The sequence below is a fragment of the Paroedura picta genome, chromosome 7 (assembly GCF_049243985.1).
Source record: "Paroedura picta isolate Pp20150507F chromosome 7, Ppicta_v3.0, whole genome shotgun sequence".
Lineage (NCBI taxonomy): Eukaryota > Metazoa > Chordata > Lepidosauria > Squamata > Gekkonidae > Paroedura > Paroedura picta.
This window is the reverse complement of record NC_135375.1, coordinates 110927843-110948223: the sequence shown is the minus strand read 5'-3', so window position 1 is coordinate 110948223 and position 20381 is coordinate 110927843. Positions and strand designations below refer to the sequence as shown.

Below are 20381 nucleotides of genomic sequence, written 5' to 3'. Positions count from 1 at the left end.
CTGAATTGCATCTTGTTCCTATTTGCCCACTTTTCCAGCATGTTCAGATCTCCCTGAACTCTCTCTGTGTGTTCTGGGGTGTTCGCTACTCCTCCCAATTCGGTGTCATCTGGAAATTTAATGAGGAATCCTTCAACCCCCTCATCCAGATCACCGATCAAAATGTTGAAATGTTCTGGCCCCAGTACCAAGTCCTGTGGCTCATGTCCCACTGACAATCACTCTTTGGGTGAGGCTTCCTAGCCAGTCCCCTACCTCAATCATGGGGCAATTGTTGATAAACCTGTAAATGCCCTCTGAAATGTTGTTGATAAACCCGTAAATGCCCAGTTGTTGATAAACCTGTAAATGCCCAGCCCCAACAAGAAGTCTCCATCAGCCAAAAAGATAATCTCATCCCTTGGAAGTATGACTGGGAAGCTACATGTGGTGGAATATCATAAGTCATTAAAATAAAACTTCTGAATCAAAAGGAGGGATGCAGCAATCCATGGGCCTACTCAAGGTATGTAAAGAGGCATTTACAGAACCCGGGCTACAGTTTCCAAAACTGTTTTAAACATGCAGGTCTCTCATTATCCAATGACAAAACAATAAAGTTTCTAGTCCTTGGGTTTATGGAGAACTAGACATCACAAGAGACGTTCATCCTCACCACACTTTCTCCTTCCTTGTAATCTTCAGCTTCAGGATGTGCATAACAACAGCATGTCATTGTGCTGCATGAACCCCTCCACCGTGCTCCGCTTCAGTGGCAAGCCATATTCCGCAAAGGAAGCTGTCGCCACCCCTCACTGCCATGCTGGGGGGGGGGGAAGCTTCACCTGTTGAATTTATGTCTCCTGCACAGCTGTTAAGCCTTGAGCAGTCCTGGGCGAGGGCAGGGGAACAGCAACTAACATTTCAGTATATATTTATTCCAGTTAAAGAACTCATGACAGGCTGGGGAAGGGACCATCTGCTGCCGATGCATTAGTACCCTGCACATGCAAAGATTATAAGGAATGGGCGCGCGCATGTGTATTTCTGTGACTGTCGTTTGTTTAAATCAATTGCTTCCTAACACGCTCCAATGGCCAATGACTTCAGAGCTGGATGAAGATGTTCTCTCTGCAGCCGTGGATCTACAGGGGGAATCTTGCTTCGGTGACCACTGATGTCTGGAGCTACCAAGTTTATTTATTTTCTTCCTGTGCACCCTGCCTCTCTCTGCAATGGGGACCCATACATTCTTCTCCCCTCCTCCATTTTTATCCCCACGACAGGTAAACCTGAGAGGTAGGTCAGGCTGCAGTGCATGATTGGCCCAAGGTCTGGGTCTGCCTGGGCCTAGTCTGACACTGGCAGGGGCATTCGCTGGCAGGGGCTCGTGGGAATTGTAGTCCATGGACATCTGGAGGGCCGCAGTTTGACTACCCCTGCCTGAAAACATCCCTGCAAGAATGTTTGTATCATTCTTCAGGAAAGGGGTCCTCAACCTTCGTCAGCCTGCGAGCACCTTTGTTTTGGGGGGGGAGGGGCTGAGCACCGCTCTGAAATGGCTGCCACAGGAGGTGGTGTGAAATGCTACAGGGCTTCAAGGTAAAACAGGGGAACAGATGTGCGCTGCTCTCTTCTTCCTTGCCAAACTTCACACCTGATGCCTCCGGGCCCCATGGGAACCGTGCCAGTCCTCCCGCTGGCAGTGGCTACTCTGAACAAGGTGGCAGGATCAACAACTGGTGGCACAACCCTCATCAGCACCGTGCCCTGTCTGGTGGCACTGTGACAGGGGCTGGGAGGGGGGGTCTCTTCTGCCCAAACAAAGATCCCCCAAATTCCCTGCCAAGCCACTCAAATTCTGCAGTAAGAAAAGCTGGATTCTGCAATCTCAGTGAGCCGTACAAACCAAGTGCATCCACCACAGAGCACAAAAAACGATTTTCGTTCCACAAGTAACTGGAAGTTGTGGCGAGCTGAGAGCCACGCAGGGAATTGGAACTGCCCAGCCTCTTTTCTTGATGCACTTCACGAGATGCAGCCATCCACCTTCCCTGTGAGGCAGAAGGGAGAGGCGTTTTATTGAATCCAGTTTATAGTCCACCTTTCTTGCTAGATGCTGGGAAATCCCAGGGACAGCGAAATAAGGTTTGGACTACAGGCCTCTGAAATTATGATGAAATCTAAAGCAGAGATGAAACAAGCATCTGTATTGCTACATGATATGTTAAAAGGTGTCGGAGCTATGTACCTGGAGCACACTAGCAGCAATATGTAGCAACACAGCAATACAAACCTTGACCGGTGAAGCCTCCTGAACTATTTCATTACAGCACAGCCCTACTGAACCTGCAAAAAACCCCTTCCTGAGTAATTTCATTTTGTGTAGCTTGTGGAAAGCCAAGAGGCCGAGCACCTTCCAAAGCACATCAGACCAGCAGTTCTGCCAGGAGGGTGGCACAGCACAGCACACATGAGTAGGGGGCAGATATTGATTTTGTTGTTGTTGATACTGATTTTGCCTATTTGCAGAGATAGCAAAGAAAGAGGGGGCTGGTTGCCGATGGACCACAGGCCAAGAGAGGCGTAAATGCAGTTGTTTCAGCTCTGCTGGACTGTTCACCCAGGACTCACAGAGAGATGCAGTCACCTGTCACTGACTGTCAATTTGGGAGCTAACTCCGTGTTGGGACATTCCTGGAGAGGAGGGTGGGGTCTGTGGAGGGCAGGCTTTGGGGAGGACAGGGAGCTCCGGATCAGTCCACATTGTCTAAGGCAGGGGTAGTCAAACTGCAGCCCTCCAGATGTTCATGGACTACAATTCCCAGGAGCCCCTGCCAGCAAACGCTGGCAGGGGCTCCTGGGAATTGTAGTCCATGGACATCTGGAGGGCTGCAGTTTGACTACCCCTGGTCTAAGATGTAAATGCATCATCTCTGATTTGAACATTCATATTTAGTGGTATGCATGTGCCTGTGTGAGCTGTCCCCAAGGTTCATGTCTCCCCAAAGCCAGAGTAAATAATGGAAAGCGTACAGAATGGCACTTGTTTATACCTGTTACGGAATTCAGCTTTGGTTTGGTGCAGGATCCAAATTCACTCGGGGCAAAATCTTTATATCTAGAGCACAGAGAGCACTTTGTCCGGCTAAAGTGCGATGCTTAAAAAACAAAAGAAGCAAAAGGAAAGCAGTCTCTAAACCCCAGCAAATTTTGGTAATCCATCTAAAATGTACATTCGACAAGCTGACCGGGGGTCAAGGAATATCAGTGCTTGTTCACACGCACACGCATTCCTCTTTTGAGGGACGCAACATCTACTGACGGATGACTCAGCTGAAAACAGTCACCACGGATCATAACACTCCGAAGCCTTGTATCGGCCCATCTGATGCAGAATTCTTTTCTTCAATGGAGGCGATTCACACTGAGTCATTCAGAAATGAGGCAATGGGCAACATCTATATGTATGTGGGAATCAGTTCTCGGTCAGCCGTTCTGAAAGCCAGAGCCCCTCAAACACAGAACACCACAAAAATCTCAGCCGAGCTAGGAACGCCCTTGAAATGATCCCAGGTCCCATTGGATGCTCCTGGAAAATGCTGGTGCATTTATAGAGAAGCACAGACATAAAAAGAAATGTATGTTAAATATTCCTGATGAAGACTCAGGTGGAAATCGACTCTATCTGGGATGACGCTTGTGGGGAATTTTGTCGATATATAATTTGGAGGACATTTTGTTTAGATATAGTTTTCTTTGACAAATTTATGATGTGTTGAAGTAGATTTCTCCTTTTGTGACGGGCTTGTTGAGAAAAGGATACATTTAAAGAGACAGATTTGTACCCAGTAGGAATATAAAATTAAAATTATTTTTGCTTCTTGCCTGCATTGGTTTTCTAACTATTTTTTAACCTCCAGGTGGTGGGTGAAGATCTCCAGGGATTACAAGTTCTAGGGTTGTGCGTGGTGGCGTCCAGATCGGCCTGGAATGGCCGATTCGGACGCCGCCAAGCACAACCCTAATTATAACTGATCTCCAGGGAACAGAAATCTGCTGGTCACCTAGACCAGGGGTAGTCAACCTGTGGTCCTCAAGATGTCCATGGACTACAATTCCCATGAGCCCCTGCCAGCATTTGCTGGCAGGGGCTCATGGGAATTGTAGTCCATGGACATCTGGAAGACCACAGGTTGACTACCCCTGACCTAGACTGCTTTGAAAACTAGGATTATACTCTGCCAAAGCCCCTCCCCTCCCTAAATCCCACCCTCCTCAGTCTCCACCTCCCAAAATCTCCACCCAGAGCTGATAGCCCTGAGTCTAGAGGACTCCATGTTTTCCAGAACCTGGCCCTAACTTTACCCAGCAGAAGAAACCAAGAGATTTCCCGAGCCACAAGCAGGGTGGCCAACCTCCAGAGACCTTTCAGAATTACACCCGACCTCCAGATGGATCCTGCAAACGATGTGTCTGAGCTCCCACAGCCCCCCAAAGAACACCGAAAAGAGTTTTCAGAAATATCCCAGTCTTTATTAAAAGCCTTTGCTTGAAATAAACGGGTTGGACAGTTTTACCCAGCTGCAGTAGGTTACATATTTCTGCCAGGGCCCATCTGTAATTACAATGATGGGCAGGTCAAGATGACTCTCCAAAACATCTGTTTTCACAGAGATGGCTGCAGCGTGGTTAAGATGGGTTTTGGCAAACATGCGCTCTGACATCTGGGATTTGGGGGGGGGGGGTCCACAGGCACAGAGAAGGACAAGAGAGGCCTACTGAGTTCAGGCTGTAGATACAAGGGCTCCTTTGGGGTTACAGTGTATTGTAATGTAAATAAAAGATACTTTTTTCATAGGGAAAGCACTACTCAAAAACAACAGTGAATCAGGACTGTAGCCCAATTCATACTGCCATCCTAAAGAGAGCCATATCCTTCTAAGTCAGCTGGGCTGCACTGCAAATCTTGATTTGGCTGAAATGAAGGCAAAGTCTCCACTGGGACACCCCATTTCATCTGTACGCTGAATGAAGATTTCCTTTCACAAACACTGCTGAAGATGCCCCCATAAACACACCAGGAGAGCAGCCATGGAAAGACCATGAGAGATCTGGTGGGGCTGACTGTCACCAGACGGAAGCAGTTTAAAGTGATTCTGCGGCTATTAACTTTCGTGTGGCTGTTTTCCAGCATGATCTACTTCCAATTTGCTATGATCCATTCCTAGCTCTTTATGAAGTATGTCAAGTATTCAAGGGGACTGGAATGTAGTCTGCACTGCCAGCTGGAATAAATCCCTGCCATCTACACTGAATTCGATTTCCACTTTGATTTTGGGCGCTTTAAATTTTCCCTCTGCAACATGCATGATTGATCTGGAATGACCCCATGATATCCAGAAGTGGATATAAGCCTTGACATTTCAAAAATCGTCATCAGTAAATGTGCAGAGTTCTGCTTTTTGTGAATTAACTTGCTGCCTAATACCTCCAACACTGACTAACAAAGCAGTCTTCCTTGATTAGCCAGGGTGTCAGTTCAAAGGCTTCCTGGTTCCTGGTTGCAAGGCTTGTCTTAAAGTGACTGCACTGCAGAAACACTAACTTCTCAGCAGAATTTTGCCTCTTGGATTTACTCCCCCTCCTCTGCTGTCTCCAATCCTCTCCCACCACCACTCCATTCAAGAAAAGAGACTCCTGCTGCGCTTCATTCCCCACCCCAGCCCCTTCTAAGCTTCCCCAATTGAAAGCAGAACACTTTCTGTTTCAATGGAGGGGGAAAATAGAGGAAGACCCGAGTTCAAATCGATCTGAATTCAGCAGGATCCACAACGGAAATAACAAAGTAAGCGCAGAATCAGCCCAGGACAGGAGAGACCCCAGTTGCAAAACCCCATTCTAGAAAAGAACCAGAGTCCAGGAGCTCCTTAAAAACTAATAAAATTTGCGGCAGGCAAGGAACTTTGCCCTCCAAAGCTGGAGGCCTGCCAAACCGCTGGTTGGCTCCCAGATGCGGATGGCGATTCATGGGTCACACAGCCCTGTTATATCAGAGATTCTGAAGAAATGAGCTCCTCCCCTGACACCAACATTGTTAGTCCTGAAGGTACTCCTGGACTCTGGCTGTTTTCTGCTGCTACAGACTGACTCAACAACTACCCATCGTGATCTGAAGCTGCTCTATGGATTGACGTCTGATCTGTAAACCATGCTTCCTTAGATCTAAAACGGATGACCGTATCTGCCATCTGAGGTCTAGTTCTCCGGGAGGTGGTAAATTTCCATCTGGACTGCTGCCCTTCAGACTCCGGGTGCAGATGGGATGAACAAGTAATGTCTCACACAGAAAATGAGCGTGCCAGGACAGGGAAAGAGCTACGTAAGTCAGAATCCTTCCAGAGCTGTTTTCTGTGTGCAAGGAAATTTCCATTCCACGCTCCTTTTTTTAATTCTTGGTAAGAATGAATATTTTTGTCCTGTCCTTTCCTATCTACGGTCTGAACCAATGCAGGTTTGCCTCTTCAATGAAAGCCCAGTCTCGGGGTTTAAATGCTGCCGTTTTCAAACATACAGTTTTTAAAACCCAGCATAGCAAGGAATTGGCAAGCCTGCCAATTTGTAAGTGCAGAGAGAATATTGAGAGGGGGGATTTCATTAGAGATCTCTTCCCACATAGATCCTCGCATCACAAGCCAACCGCAGCTTCACCGTGTGGGCCTTTCTCCCTGTTTGTCTGTAAGAATTCACCTCCAAGACATTTTCCCCTACAGCTTCCGATCTAAGGTATTCTGCTTTTACACTTTGTGGCTGTGTGGAAAAGGGATGCAATCCAGCCCGGAGTTACAAGTGCTTAAAGGGGCTGGTTTTAAGTATTTTGAAGGGTGGGAGGATCAGACCCTGCGTTTGTTCTGCAGCCAATGGGACGATTCAGCAACCAAGATTAAAAGCCCGTTATTCCTTCTTCTCTCTCGCTGCCATGCCAGGCACTGAAATTGACTTTGCAAATTACTCCCTCTATGGAGAGTCCTTTAGGATCTGTAGGTCTGTGTGGAACAGGAACTGAACTGCCAGACGAGGACTGGGCAGAGCCAGGTTTGACATTCCGCTTTGCCGTGAAGCTATTCTCACAGGATAATTCCAGTGGGTAGCCATGTTGGTCTGAAGTAGCACAATAAAATCAGAGTCCTGTAGCACCTTTAAGACCAACAAAGATTTATTCAAGGTGTGAGCTTTCGAGTGCAAGAACTCTTCCTCAGACTTGCACTCGAAAGCTCAAACTTTAAATAAATCTTTGTTGGTCTTAAAGGTGCTACTGGACTCTGATTTCAAAAGATAATAGTGAGCATAGCAGAGCAAAGGAATAAGGGCCCCTCGGGAGAAGGGGATGGTTTTTGTTGTTGTTAGGTGCGAAGTCATGTCCGACCCATCGCGACCCCATGGACAATGATCCTCCAGGCCTTCCTGTCCTCTACCATTCCCCAGAGTCCATTTATGTTTGCACCGACTGCTTCAGTGACTCCATCCAGCCACCTCATTCTCTGTCGTCCCCTTCTTCTTTTGCCCTCGATCGCTCCCAGCATTAGGCTCTTCTCCAGGGAGTCCCTTCCTTCTCATGAGGTGGCCGAAGTATTTGAGTTTCATCTTCAGGATCTGGCCTTCTAAGGAGCAGGCAGGGCTGATCTCCTCTAGGACTGACCGGTTTGGTTTTAAAAAACCCTAAATCCTATTTGACTGAGAGAGTAGTTTGTGAAGCCAGGTCCTCCTCAGCACCCCAAACACAATTCCCTGCTCTTCCTTCAGGGAAGCCATGACAGACAGGCGACTGTAAAACTAACACAAAGCTGGTTGTGTGGATCCAGTCTGAGGAGGACATTTTTTTCCCCACCCTGCAAAAGAGAGCCAGTTTGATATGGTGCTTAGAGTGTCAGCCTAGGCCAAGGGGAGTCAAACTGTGGGCATGGACTACAGTTCCCATGAGCCCCTGCCAGCGTTTGCTGGCAGGGGCTCATGGGAATTGTAGTCAATGTACATCTAGAGAGCCGCAGTTTGACTACCCCTGGCCTCGGATCTGGAAAATGGGGTTTGAATCCCCACTCTGCCCCAACTGCCCTGACCACTACCCTGGGGCCAGCCACACTCTCTCAACCCCCCCCCCCACACACACACCTCACAGAGCTGTTCTGAGGATAAAAGAGAGAAGCATGGAGGTCCCTTTGGGTCCACACTGTGGGGGCCAAGGGGAGTAACAAGAATTCCCAATATTCAACCCTGGGAATTTAGAATATCTACAGTTCCTCAGAAAACCATTAATGTGTGTATGTTTTTTTTTCCCCAGTTTTTCTTCCTGACAAACAACCATAGAGCTGACTTTGTTTGCTCCCAAGCGTAAAAATACTCTTCCTCACAGAAGCCAACCCTCGCATAACTTAGATCTGTCAGATTGCAGGCAGGGTGTCTGCCAGGAGTGTGTGACCTCGTTTTGGGTTTCAGCTACTTTCTAAATCTTACACACACACACACACACACACACACACACAGAGTGGTGGTCCGACTGCTCATAAATGCACTGTGATTTGTCGTTGGTTTGCTTTTCTGAGAAACCCCCCACACACACACTGCCTTTTTATTCCTTGAGACTGGAGAGGTACCAGTGTTTCCATGTTGCAGCCAAAGAAGTCTTGGGATGCCTTGAGGTTTTATTCTAGCCAAGGCCACCGAGGCAGGGCTGCTGCCATAGCTGTAGATTCTGGTGGGGCCGTCTGCTGCTCCCTACTCGCATGTCGCCTCTGATACCTGTACTCACACCCTTCCATTGCCTGTGATTGCTTCCTCACCTGTGCTCTGCCTAGCAGCCCGGGAGAAGGGGAAGTGGGGCTGGTACACAAAGCACTGCTAGCTGCACTCACCGTCTGGTGTCCTTGCAGAAAGGGCAGTCAGTCGGTGTGGACTGCTGTGATTGCACGGGGTGGGAGTGCTTGCAGGAGGACGCAGGCTGGTGGGTGGGCAAGGGAAGGCTAGCAGTGGTTTTGGGGAGTCCTCTGAGCACTCCCTGCTCAAGGCCTCCCAAAACCTGGAACCAACTCTAGTCCCGGCATAGACTTCCATGGACTAGAACCTGCCTCGTCAGATGGGCAGGAGCTCTCCAGGGCTCAAGTGTCACATCCCATGCTCCCTGATCTTTTTGACTGGAGATGCTGAGGATTGAACCTGGCACCTTTTGTGTGCTGAGCAGAGCCTCTGCCCTGACCACTACCCAATCAGAAGAGGGATTCTGTTAGGTTTATGGGGACAGACCACTAGTGTATTTTTGAGATGGTCATTGGCTTTTATGAACCAAAATGCTATTCCCAATTTGTAGACGTTGCTTGAATAATGCTGATGATGTACTGAGTTTGTAATTGGTGATTTTTTTCTCTCTCTCTTTCTGAGCCACCTCAGAAACGACTTGGCTTTTATTATGCAAGAAGATACACCCCCCTTATGAAATAACCCCCAAACAAATAATATATATGTCAGTGCCCAGCATCTTTAAAGAGGTAGGAGTCACACGCCCATCTCCCTAGGAAGACAAGGAAGGGGGGTTACCTATGGTGACCCCATGGGGTTTTCAAGGGAAGAGATGTTTGGAGGTGATCTAGCACTGCCTGCCTCTGTGCAGCAATCCAGGACTTTGTTGGGGGTTTCCCATCCAAATATTAATCAGGGCTGACGTTGTTTAGCTTCCAAGACCGGGTTAGCCTGGGCTATCCAGCTAGGGGCAGATTATTTACTTGGCAAGTATCTAACAGAATTCTAGAGTTCTGATCCACCCCACTGCCTCTGCCCATCACTTTTTGAGCCAGCTTGGTATAGTGGTTAGGAGTGCGGACTTCTAATCTGGCGAGCTGGGTTTGAATCTGCGCTCCCCCACATGCAGCCAGCTGGGTGACCTTGGGCTCACCACAGCACTGATAAAGCTATTCTGACCGGGCAGTGATATCAGGGCTCTCTCAGCCTCACCTCCCTCACAGGGTGGCTGTTGTGGGGAGAGGAAAGGGAAGGCAAATGTAAGCCGCTTTGAGCCTCCTTTGGGTAGAGAAAAGCGGCATATAAGTACCAACTCTTCTTCTTCTTCAGTAATATCAGGGCTCTCTCAGCCTCACCTCCCTTACAGGGTGCCTGTTGTGGGGAGAGGAAAGGGAAGGCGAATGTAAGCCGCTTTGAGATTCCTTCGGGTAGAGAAAAGCGGCATGTAAGAACCAACTCTTCATCTTCTTCTTTCCCCAGCAAAAACCTTGTTCGATTTAATAGAAATACATCTAGGCAACACTTTTAGGAAATACTGATTACACTGTGCCCTATTTTAAAAAACTAACTGTAAAAGGAAATCAGCAAACAACATGAGGTTCAGTCCATCGATTGTGCACATGCCCAAGTTACAGTCCAGAGGGGTAGTCAAACTGTGGCCCTCCCAGATGTCCATGGACTACAATTCCCAGGAGCCCCTGCCAGCATTCGCTGGCAGGGGCTCATGGGAATTGTAGTCCATGGACATCTGGAGGGCCGCAGTTTGACTACCCCTGGTCCAGAACATGAGTTTCCCCCAGATTTCAGCAAGACTCATTCATGGTTTCCTTCACAATTCTCAGCATAATGCCTCATTGCAGTGTTATTTCCACGGCTGCCACCTTCTCTCCCCCTCCCAAATTAAAGGGAAAAAAATGAATCCATGTTGTACAGCCAGGTTGTGCCATATCTCGAGGGAAGCGGGGAGAGCCGAGGGCTGAATGTCAGATCACGACAGCAGCCTAGCAACCACATATATTTTTAAAAGGTTTGTGTGTTTTATGCGTATCTGAGGGCCAGGAATAGCTGAAGCAGATCTATTCTTCCCTTCGTAATCCGAAAAATGCAGAAAGGAAAAGGGAGAAACTCCAGCTGCTGATCTATTTTGGAGGGTCCAAATTGCCTGTCAGAGGCCGCGTTAGCCTGAACCATTTTTAAATATGTATCTATGTATTGTGGCTTTCAAAACACAATCACATTTTAAGCACATTCTACGTTCCTCATAGCTATATGTAAAGCCTTAAGGGCCGGGGGAGGGGGCTCAGTAAATAACACAGCCGTAACCTACCGAACAAATACCTCAGAGTAAGTCCTACTAGAAAAAGTGGGGTCTATTCTAGAAGAAAACCTGACTTTGCTAGATCTTGCCAGCTAGGCAGGGTCTGCCCTAGTTAGTACTTGAATGGGAAACCACCAAGGAGAAAGTCCCAGATTGCTCTGCAGCGAGCAGAGGCAAAGTGGCTCTGAATATCACCTGCCGTGAAAGCTTAACCTGCTTGCCCCAAGCCCACTGAGGCCTCCTCGCCTAGAAGAAGCTACTGGAAGCTTTAGTGAGAAATCACCTGAAGCTCGATTTGAGTCCAGGAGCACCTCAGAGCCCAACGAGAGTTTCAGGGTATAAACTTTCAAGACTCAAAGTATAGAAACGGTGATCGCAGAACTTTTAACTGTAGTCGGAAGGTCGGATAATGCTTGTAATCAGCTTGATTAGAGCAGAGGAGGAATGCTTAAGGCAGGGGTAGTCAAACTGCGGCCCTCCAGATGTCCATGGACTACAATTCCCAGGAGCCCCCTGCCAGCGAATGCTGGCAGGGGGCTCTTGGGAATTGTAGTCCATGGACATCTGGAGGGCCGCAGTTTGACTACCCCTGGCTTAAGGGAATAAAATGAAGTGCCATGGCCCTTGTCAGCCTGTGAATGAATTCAGCTTAAGGTGCTGATACTCAACTCAAATCCAGCTCTTCTGTTTCAGCCCAACATGGCTACCCTCGGAAACTACCACTTGAAATCAGCACCCAATGTTTTCCTGCCTCTCCCTTTTCAACATTTCCTCAAATGTTATTGAAACCAGTATATTTCTGGTCTCAGGAGACTACAAAATGAAGCCAAGGCCCACCTCTTGCGTAGCACAAGAGAGTTAGTACTGCCCACATTCAGAAGAGCAGTACACACAGGTACACACTCATCCCTTGATAATGAAGGCACCAACAGAAGCTGAATTTTCACACAGCCTCAAAAGCATGGCAGACAGCGCACGCATTCAGCCGGGAGTCTTCTGAGTAGGTGGGCAAGTAGGTGTGAGTGTCCTGCATTGTACATGGGGTTGGACTAGATGACCCTGGAGGTCCCTTCCAACTCTATGATTCTATGATTCTTCAAGTGCCGAGTTGAACACCCCAAGTGACTGATACGTGCCTCAAGAACTGGCACCCAGGTCAAGAGACCCACGCAACTGGCACAGCCAATGTATGTACAAAGGTTCAGGCATTTAAATCATCTTCTCAGAGGTGATTTCCTCTCTCCATCGAGGCGCAATTGACGAGCTGTGCTTTGACTCTCCAAAATTCATAGCCTGAAAATTGTTGGTCTCTAAGTTGCTACTGGACTCGAATGTTGCAGGGCAATGTTAAGAACACTTTACTGGGAGGAGACTTCAGATGGACGATAAATTTGGCTTGTTCAGGACTGCAATAAAGTCCATAAATAAAATGCCTTGACACTTCAATTTCTTGGTCCCCCGTGCAGGAGAACTTCCACTGGGATGTGCCTATGTGCTTTTTGTTTATTTAAGATGGCTAGAATCCCAGCAGAAAAGAAGGGGGAAAAATACTGATGACTGGGAGTTAACCATGCTTACGTCTCACCCTCTGCTATGCTCCTGGGAGGCTCAATCCTGCTTGCTTCCTTTGGTGTCTGTGGAGTCCGCACAAAACAAACCACACACCTCCGCAAGGGAAAGAGAGCCATCCCGATTGGCTCGGTGTGAATTCTAACTAGCTGATCTTGCTGGGAAGAGGCGAAGGAGAAAGGAGAAGGAAGGAGAGTGACCTATCAAGCTAGGGGAAGGCTGACTCTTGGAAAAGGAGTCCGATGGGTAGGCAGGCTGGAGTGAAGCAGCAGAACAAGCGTTTAAGTCTAGTGGTACCTTTAAGACCAACAACACTTTATTCAAGATATGAGCGTTCATGTGCATGCACATTTCTTCAGAAAGTGGAGTCACTTTTGCTTCTGAAAGCCTAGACCAGGGGTGGCCAAACTGTGGCTCTCCGGATGTCCATGGACTACAGTTCCCATGAGCCCCTGCAGGGGCTCATGGGAACTGTAGTCCATGGACATCCGGAGAGCCACAGTTTGGCCACCCCTGGCTAGACCTACACCGAGAAGCACAAGGAGACAATGACATTGGTTGGTTTCAGTTATTTTGTGGGGCTCCGTTTATACGCTCTCTGAGATCACCCTGCCTTGCTGTTTAAACCACTTCCCTTTTACAGAGATTAAGGGAAATGAACACCAAGTTTGAGTTCCCATGTATACCTTTTATAAACAGCCCCCCCCCCGGAAAAAAAATGCTTTCTCTTACGTTTATGGATCTGCCTAGGACCGAGCTTGAGGTCTGAGGCAGGACTCAAGCAGACATGAAATTGACCAATGCGCCTCCAGATCCTGTCTGCCAGATCCAGTCGGTTGAAAGCTCGATCTAACCAATTGTGCGCACGGGAGGGAAGATCCGTTGTCTGATGTGCGTGACAGTTGGGGTTTTCTTGGGGAGCTTCAATCTTGTTGCTGACTGGCAACTTGTGCTCATGCTGAGATCACAATAAAAAGAAGCTGCTCAAAGGCCCAGTTTGCCGTCGCTTCCTCTGAACCCACGGATTTAGTGCATTCCCGTTTACAAAACCCAACACGTCTGATTGTCCATCTGGTTGAAAGGGATGCTATTCCCTTACTGGATGATAGGTACCGTTTTTCCTGGCTGCTACGCCCAATTTGTTTACTGATCCTTACAAGCTCGTCTGCAACTCTGTGAGCAGCCTACAGCCAGCGCAAATAAAAATTTTATTTCAACATTATCAAGTCAACAACAGATTGCCTTTGGCCTGTCTGGCTAAAAGAGCTGAACTCCAGACAGATGTGGCAGGGATCACGGTGCGAACAAACTAACTGGAAAGTTTATCGTTACCATGCCAACATTTCCTCTGTAGCTCGGGTCAGGGTGATAGCGATGAGAAAGAAAGGCACTGTGCAACGCAGAAAAGACCAACAATCGTCACAAGCACCGGCTAGCTCCTGTTGGCTATTTCTCCCCAGAGAAAGGTCACCCTTTCCGTGCCCCGGCAGAACCACAGTTCTGCTCCTCCTTCCTCTGAAACTGATGTCCTGCAAGCAGTCATGACCTTCGGAACATGAGAATTTACTTAGCAACGCCCGAGGCATCAAGATCATGCCCGATAGCCTATCATACCCGATTACCAAAGAAGTCCAGGCAGCTGCAACAGGCAAATCTGGTGAAACCGGCACTGCTGGGAAACCAAAGAATAGCCAGCAGTTGAAACAACACCAAACCCTCCAACCTTCGTCTATTTCAGGTGGATGTTGAAAACATCTTCAGGGTACAAAGAGCCCATCAGAGGATGACACCAAGTGATAAGAGGGGAAAGCGGAAATGTCAGTTAGGCAAGAGGGAGGGAAGAGAGACGGGAGAGACCAGAGCTGCAACTCTAGGCCTAAATCTCAGAGCCTTCAAATGCGTTGATTCACTAGTCAACGGGCCCAAGACCGGGGCCTAGGAACCGGCCGAGGAATCCCTGGACTCAGTGGACCTCTTTCTGCATAAACACACGCTGGATCCAGTTGCACACCTGCAATCTGACACCCTTTCCTTGCACATAAGTTGTATTGAAGTTGCGGGGGAGGTTGTATTCCATAGCAAAAACATCACAGAACCAAGGTTGACGGGGCCATCTCATGCGCTCGCCCTTCTGGGCTGGCTCCCCACTCCCAGAATGGTCCAGGGCTCCTGGAGGTGGTGGGTGGGCTGGTGGGAAGACGCCCTTCCCAAGGTCTGGGGTCACCTGGCGGGAACGCTGCCAGGTGAGGGACATGCCCCATGTGCCTGGCAGGGGCTGTCCAGGAAGGGGGTGGGGGTGACCGAAGCATTGAGCCCCCCAAGGCTCCCCGGGCCCACCGGGGGGGGGGAGGGGGGTCTTACCTTCTCCTTGGCGCCGCAGTGGCAGCAGACAGTCCACAGGTACTTGAGGGTCCTCCAGAGCAGGATGATGAAGAGGCCGCCGAAGAAGGTGACCATGGACGAGGCCAGGAAGGCCCACCACATGCGCTGCCCGGTGTCGCACGGCACCTCCATGGTCATGGGGATGATGAGCGCCTTGGCCGGCGCCGACGACGAGTCCGCGCTCAGGCTGCCCCCGCCGCCACCGCCGGGGCCCAGCGGGCTGCTCATCCTCCCGCCGCTCCCGCCGCTCCCGCCGCCCGAGTAGTAGTTGCTGCTGCTGCTGCTGCTGCCGCCGCCGCCACCGCCGCCGCCGCCGCCGCTGCCATTGGCCATGGCTAACAGCGGGCAAGGCGCGCCGCCGCCGCCGCCGCCGTCGCCGGGGCTCCGGAGCGCCGCTGGAGCAGGAGCTGGAGCTGTCGCCGTCGCCAGCGCCCGTCGCCGCCGTCGTCGCCGCCGCCGCCGAGCCCATGCCCGGCCATCCCGCCGCGCGCGCCGCCGCCGGGCCGCCTCAGCGGGCCCCCATCCCGGCCCCGGCCCCGGCCTCGGCTCCGCAGGCCCCCCCGGATGGACGACGACGACGACGACGAGCCGGAGGACCGAGAGGGTGAGCACCGGGAGGACGGCAAGAGCCTAAGGCTGCTGCTGCTGCTGCCGCCGCTGCTCCTGCCGCCGCGCGCCCGCCCGCCTCGCCGCCTCCGCCGCCCGCCTGCCCATCCCGCCCGCGCCGCCCTCTCTCGCCGCGGCTCCTCCCGCCGCTGCTGGTGCCGCTGCTGCTGCTGCTGCTGCCGCCGCTGTCCACCGGCCCTTGGCGGAGGCGGCGCGGCTGGCCGGGCGAGGCGAGGCGAGAGAGCGGAGCGGAGCGCGCTTCGCAGGTGGCGCTGGCGCTGGCTGTGGCTGAGGCGGCGACGGCGCGCTTCAGGCGGACCGGGCGAGCGGGCGGGAGGGCGGAGCCAAGGCGCAGCCGCCGCTCCAACAGGTCCTGCTCCTCCTCCTCCTCCACCGCCTCCCTCAGGCGCCTCAGTCCGAGCGCTGGACCCAGCGCGGCAGGCAGGCAGGCGCGCGCGGAGGAAGGAGGGCGCCTTTGGCGACCGGCGTGACGCACCGCTGTCAGTCTAACTCACCGCCCCCCTCCTCCCCCCCCACCTCTGGTTAATCCGCCTGGACTCCCGTCAGACTCCTCTCTTCCCAGCCCCAGATTGACCGGGGGGGGGAGGGGGGAGACGAAGGGAGGGGCGGCCCGCTGCGCGCGCCCCCTCCCCCTCCGTGGGGGCGGGGCGAGGGCGGCGGTCTTGAGCTGCGGGAACAGGTGTGCTTCGCCGGGCGGGGGGGGGGGCGGAGCGGGGAGGGAGGTCAGATTCAGGCTGGTCAGCCGCAAAGGACTGAGACCCCTTCCCCGCGGGCAAAGAGGACCAAGGGGTTGTTTCAGGACCACTCCTTTGGCTTGGCGCAGGTGGGAGAACGCTGGCCGTGCCACTTCCGGACCTGGGCCCATTCTGCGCCCAAAGGTCAATGCGCCTTCAGTGTAGATTTTCCTCTTCTGCCCAGGAGAATCCAGCTGCAAAAGCACATTGAAAGTGCATTACCCTCCATGTGCAGAATTTAAGGAGGAAGCCAGGGTCACTCCCTGTCAGGACTGGGGAAGCACACTTCCTTGGCGGGCCCATGCCGTCTTCACCCCAGGACCTCTGTCTTGGAAGGTGACATCACCGGAGCTGTTCTGTCCAAATCTCTAGACACCTGGTCAGTGATGGGGGGGCTACCTGGCCAGCCATTCATGGACAGTTGCGTGTCATCTTCCTATTGCTTATCCCCAAGCCCACATTCCCAAACCAGCGGGGCTAGAGGGCACTAAGATGTTAAATAGCATTGGGGAGAGGATCACCCCTGTGGGATCCCACAGGGAAGGCAGCAGAGGTGGCTAGGGTTGGGCGCTTCGGTGGCCGAAGTGCCCAGCCCTAGTGGTGGCATCCTTCCTCCCCAACAGCTACCCTCTGTCCTCTTCAACCTTGGAGAAAGGAGCTCAGCCACTGCAAAGCAAGCCCCCATATCCCCATGTCAACAAGGCGGTGATCCAAAACCTCCTGATCTACATTATCAAGCACTGGCTGCCCTAAGGTCCAGCAGTATGAGCGGTGCTGACCCGCCTCAGTCTAGCTGGCGTCAGAGGTCATCTATGAGATCAGCCAAGGCTGTTTCCACCCTGTGGCCAGGTCAAAAGCTGGACTGGAATGGGTCCAGGTCCAAAGCATCCTCAAGGTATGTTAGCAATTGGTCCGCGGTTGCCTGCTTGATCAACTTACCCAGAAATGCAATGTGTGACACAGGACATCGATGGCAGGATCCAGAGATGGCTTCTTCGGCAGAGGCCTAACCACTCCCTCCTTTAGGCCCTCCAAGAAGGTCCCCAATATTAAAGACAGATTTATTATCTCTTGGAATGGTCCCCCAACCCTCTCACCGCCTGCTTTGGCAAGCCATGAGAGGTGGGGGTTGGCCTCACAGTTGTTGCTAGCCACCCATCCACTCTGGTATGTATAAGGCACCTCCAAAGGCAGGTTGAACTACCCCTCCAAAGGCAGACCATGAGCCTCCAGTTCCCTGCCTGTATTAACTGTTGAAGGAAGGTTGAGGGAGAGCATCAAGAGTTTTATTTCTTAATTTTATTTATTCAATTTCTATAACTGCCCCTCTCAGCACAACCGCCTAGTGCCGGTTTGCAAAACCTCATTCATCGATGCATTTCAGTAGTAAAAAAATGACTCACAAATGCCTCACAGCTAATGGCCAATTCCCTATCATTTGTATGTTCTTCAAGGGTGATCAGGGTCCGAATCACCCTAAATAATTGCACTGGTCATGCAGAAGTCTCTCTTTGCAACCTTCACTGTAGGAGGAAGCCTCCCAGATCAGTATAGCAACCCTTCACCCCCAACCCATGGTCTGCAACTGATGTAGGACCAGAAACCCGGTGGGGCCAGTTCTTTTAGGGCAGTGGTTCCCAAACTTATCTGGCCTACCGCCCCCTTTCCAGAAAAAATATTACTCAGCGTCCCCTGGAAATTAATTTTTTTAAATCTTCTCTCCTTTTTTTATGCTTTCACTGCCCCCTTACAGTTATTCATTGCCCCCAAATGCACCTGTGGCCCATCACTGCCCCCCTGGATCGCTGCAGCACCCACCAGGAGGCGGTAGCGCCCACTTTGGAAATCACTGTTTTAGGGCAACCATCTCACCCTCCCTCACCCAAGTCTCAGTCACCAAGCCAGGTCTACATATTTTTTCCATCTCTGTGTCAAATCACATAAACTTATGGCGTGCACAAAAGCCCTTTGTGTTTGGAGAAGAAAAAGAAGTCTGAAAGGGGCAAGATCAGGGCTATAGGGCATATCGGCTAGGATTTCCCAACAAAATTCTCATAGCACTACCCTTAGCACAAAGAATGGAAGTCCAAAAGAGAAAATCAGTCACTCCCACAAGAGTATCCATGAAGAAAAGGAATGACAATGGTTCAATAGTAAGGTACTTTTACCCCAAAACATTCAAAGACTCATTCATCCATAAATAATTGGTGGCTTTGCCAGAATGAGGTCCAGAATGTCACTCTTGGTTTCATGTACAAAGCTCCTTCCTTGTAACGTTACCAATTAACATTGACAGAGCAGTACCACAGTGGAACAGGCTTCCTCGGGAGGTGGTGGGTTCTTCTTTGGAAGTTTTTAAACAGAGGCTAGTCATCTGGCAGAAATGCTGATTTTATGAACTTAGGCAGATTTTGAATGGGTGGGCAGGAAGGGACGTGCCAGTGTTTGTCTCTTGTGACCCTTCCTCACATACCCAGGGAATTTCTGATCACCACTTTGAGAAGGTAGGTGAATTCCCTCCAGGACAAGCTGAATTCTGGAGATTCTTGGTGGAGGGATCACTTGGGCATGAAATTGGGGGTCACTGTGGGTAGGCAGGTAGTTTTGAGTGTCCTGCATATTGCAGGGGGTTGGATTACATGACCCTGGAGGCCCCTTACAACAGAGGAAGCCCAAGCGCAAATAAGAGGGGTGATTTTTTTTAATACACTGAGAAAGAGGAGTGAGAGGAGCCTGAGAAAGAGGAATGTTGTGTCTGCTGGTGCCAAAACAGCCAGTCAGGCCACCTAAGGCCAATCAGAAGCCCAGCTCGGCAGGAGCCCCCCCCCCCAGACCACCCACTTTCTAGAAACACTCGGGTGGGATCCAGAAAAGGTGTTGGTGGGTGCCAAGGAGCCCAACTTTTGCGACAGCCGCAGCAGGATCTGGCTCCAAAAAACTGAAGCCACCATAAATATATCAGACTTTAAGATGCCACAAGGCACCATCTTCACTATAGTCCTTGCATGGGGTTGTCTGTCCACTTTTAACTATCCACTTTCCAGATTTTTCCCTTGTCTAGTATTTTGGGAGAGGGGGGGAAAGTTCTCTTTGTCAGCCCACTCTATCCCATGCATGTTCTTGTAAACCTCGAATATGTCGGTCCTCCCCCCGCCTTAGTTTTCCCAGTCTCTGCAGCCTTTACTCCCAGGAAAGGTGCTCCGCCTCCCTTTCATCTGTCTAGAGAAGAGCTGCCCATCACGGACACCAAGTCCAGCTCCATATAAGGCAACTTCACAAGTTCAGACTGAACACAAAGGTTTCATTCTTGTAAGGAGCTTTGATGCATGTTGCTGTTTAAGGGGGGTCTTTTTTTTTTCAGTTCCCCGGGAGAATTTAGCAAGAGCTCAGAGGACTCATGGACAAGCATTGTGTAATAGATAAAATGTACAACAGATTACGGGAAGAACAGGGCTCTCTAGAGCAGGGGTCACTAATGGTGCAATGGCACCTGCCGTCAAGTGCTTTTAAGAAATGCTTACTTACTTACTTGCTTACTTACTTACTTATTACATTTCTAGCTCGCCACTCCCACGAAGGCTCGTGGTGGGTTACAATATACATACAATCCCCAATAAAATTACCCCTAAAACACTATAAGATACAACATAAACCAACACAAAACCAAGATGTACAGCAGCCAAAAACATCTAAAAAGTCCCACCCACTACCACCTCTGGGATGGACACCACCAGGATCGGCGAGTGCCGATCTTATTCCGCCGACAAGGTAACCTAGAAATGAGTGGGGCTGGGTGGGGATTTTTTTAAAGCAGAGCCTGTTCTCAGCTGTGCTGTGCAAATTAAATGATGTCTTCTTATAGAGAGCTTCTTCTAGAAATGCCAAATAATTACTATTAGATTTGCATGGGACCTCCATCCCCGACATTTTGTGTTGGGCTGTACTTCCTGCGGCAGCCATTTTGTGGTGGGCTCCACCTCTTG

General features: G+C 50.6%; 2 protein-coding genes across 10 annotated transcripts in view; one reads left to right on the top strand and one right to left on the bottom strand.

The window, feature by feature from the left end:
* The window catches only part of KCNMA1 (potassium calcium-activated channel subfamily M alpha 1), a 581951-nt gene extending 566579 nt beyond the window's left edge, over positions 1 to 15372 (bottom strand). For all 9 annotated transcript variants that reach the window (XR_013232722.1, XM_077345959.1, XM_077345953.1 and 6 more), the window contains exon 1: positions 15017 to 15372. Coding sequence is in view for 8 of the 9 variants with exons in the window: in XM_077345959.1 (XP_077202074.1) it covers positions 15017 to 15370 (354 nt within the window). In the remaining variant the exon portion in view is untranslated. The remainder of the gene's footprint in view (positions 1 to 15016) is intronic.
* RPS24 (ribosomal protein S24) overlaps positions 1 to 20381 on the top strand; it is a 324293-nt gene that overhangs the window by 32344 nt on the left and 271568 nt on the right. The window lies entirely within an intron of this gene.